Raw genomic sequence first — 1,938 nt, 5'->3', positions numbered from 1 at the left:
CAATCTCCCCTTCTTTTTATAGACATACATGTGTGTAGGTGTATGTATGGGTATGTGTGTGTGTGTGTATGTATGTATGTATGTATGTATGTATGTGTATATATATATATATATATTTATATAGATGTGTGTGGGTATGCATGCATATGTATGTCTGGATATTCAAAGTCATCGTTTTTTAAATTTTATAAAAACATCGTAAAAAATTTTTAAAAAGAACTCATACATTTTGTACATTTGTTTGTATTTGTCTTTGTATCATCTATGTAAATTAGATCCGTAGTGATCATAATAAAAAATTTACACACACTCGCACACACTCACATAGATACACATGCATACATAAATGTCTATGTTTTGTTTTCACGAATCGGCTTGTTTATACATTTGTGTGTATGTGTGTAAGCTGAAAAAGAAAGTAAAGAAATAAAAATGTTTTACGGAACCTCGGAACAAATAGTTTTACTTTTCTGAGACCAAAAACGATGGATTGCCAAAGAATAAAATTGGGGGAAAACAATTGTTTTTATTTTGCCAACGATAAAATAAGTTGTACTTGTCCCGGGTGTTGTTGTTGTGGGACTGTAAAACTGAGAAAATAAAATATAGTTACGAAATAAGTTGAATATTGGTTAATCATCGAGGATAAGCATAATTTTGGAAGGAATGTTCAACAATTGACAAGAGACTAACTACAAACATTTGATATCGTAGCAAGGCTAAAGTTTAAACTGCTTAAAGTAAAGCATAAACAATACAGCCCAAGTTATCCCAAACCGAGCAGATCTATGGTCAGTGGCAATGCGGTCGTAACTATCCCTACTTTTTTTGAATGTGTAAGGCTACATTATTTAATGCTTCCGTTCCTTTCTGCAGGGGGTAAGGTCGCAAATGAAGACTATGACTGCTATTTCTGGCATTTGGAACAACCATATAGAGGCTGCCTTGTTTATTTAGTGAAAGTCACCAATCCTGTTGGTTGTATTTGAGTTGTGCACTTTGATATTGACAAATAAACTCACTAGAAAACTTCGACGATGGCAAGTAGTGGTTGCCATCCGTGTGTGGATCTTCTTAATAAAGATGAACTTTTGGAAACACTCCAAAGACCAGAATATGATTCCGTTTGGAATTCGGTAAGTCACACTTTATTTCTTAATATTTCTTTTCTTTATTCTATCATTCACATTCAAATAATCACTAATTAATATCTAAGGAAATGTTATCGATACAATCTTTAGGTATAAACCTTTTACTGTCACACGGTCTGATATTTTGGAGAAGTGGGTGTAGTCGATTACATCGACTCCTGTGTGCTTCTGGTACTTATAACATCAATCCCGAAAGACAAAAATCGACCTCGGTGGAATTCGAACTCAGAACGTAAAGCCGGAAGAAATTCTGCTGTGCATTTTGTACGGCATGGAAGCAATTCTACCAAACTCAGTAATAATCAACATTCCTGAGATAATCATGGGGGAAGGGTATGATTAAATGGATCCCAGTATTTCACGGGTCTTTTAGTTTAATGACCTTTGACAGAATAAAACGCTAAATTGCTCTAAGTTCACCTCAGTAAGATTTGAAGTCCATAATATATATATCCCGCGCTGGATTTAATGATTAAAATGATTCTTCCAATTATTATAACTGGGATTCGATGGGCTTGTTTTTCCGCAGAATTGTCAAATGAAACAGCTGACCCGATCAGGTACATTCGATAAATTCCGTAAAAAATTTTATTTCTTTATTTTTGTGGGTGGAAATGTACATTTTGTTTGAAGTCAACATAAAGTGAAAGAGAAAGAAAATGGACGTGTGGATGTGTTGATGGGGGCGTGTCAAAATGAAAGGTTGCCAAAATTTTTTAACCCTCACCCTTCACTCTTCGAACCGATTTTGGTCGATTTTGTGGGCACTACGCCAGATGATTTCGGT

The 1,938-nt window shown here is 34.8% G+C and overlaps 1 protein-coding gene across 4 annotated transcripts in view; it reads left to right on the top strand.

Annotated features, from left to right (window-relative positions):
• Positions 1–730: 730 nt before the first annotated feature.
• The window catches only part of LOC106882578 (methylthioribose kinase-like), a 98,247-nt gene continuing 97,039 nt past the window's right edge, over positions 731–1,938 (top strand). For 3 of the 4 annotated variants that reach the window (XR_008264885.1, XM_052970585.1, XM_052970583.1), the window contains exon 1: positions 732–1,136. Coding sequence is in view for 2 of the 4 variants with exons in the window: in XM_052970585.1 (XP_052826545.1) it covers positions 1,038–1,136 (99 nt within the window). In the remaining 2 variants the exon portion in view is untranslated. Of the gene's footprint in view, positions 1,137–1,938 lie in introns of all 4 variants that reach the window. The other variant, XM_052970584.1, reaches the window with a different exon arrangement.

Source organism: Octopus bimaculoides, chromosome 9 (assembly GCF_001194135.2).
Source record: "Octopus bimaculoides isolate UCB-OBI-ISO-001 chromosome 9, ASM119413v2, whole genome shotgun sequence".
Taxonomy (NCBI): Eukaryota; Metazoa; Mollusca; class Cephalopoda; order Octopoda; family Octopodidae; genus Octopus; species Octopus bimaculoides.
Note: the sequence above shows the minus strand (reverse complement) of the source record. Positions and strands in the feature narration are given on the sequence as shown.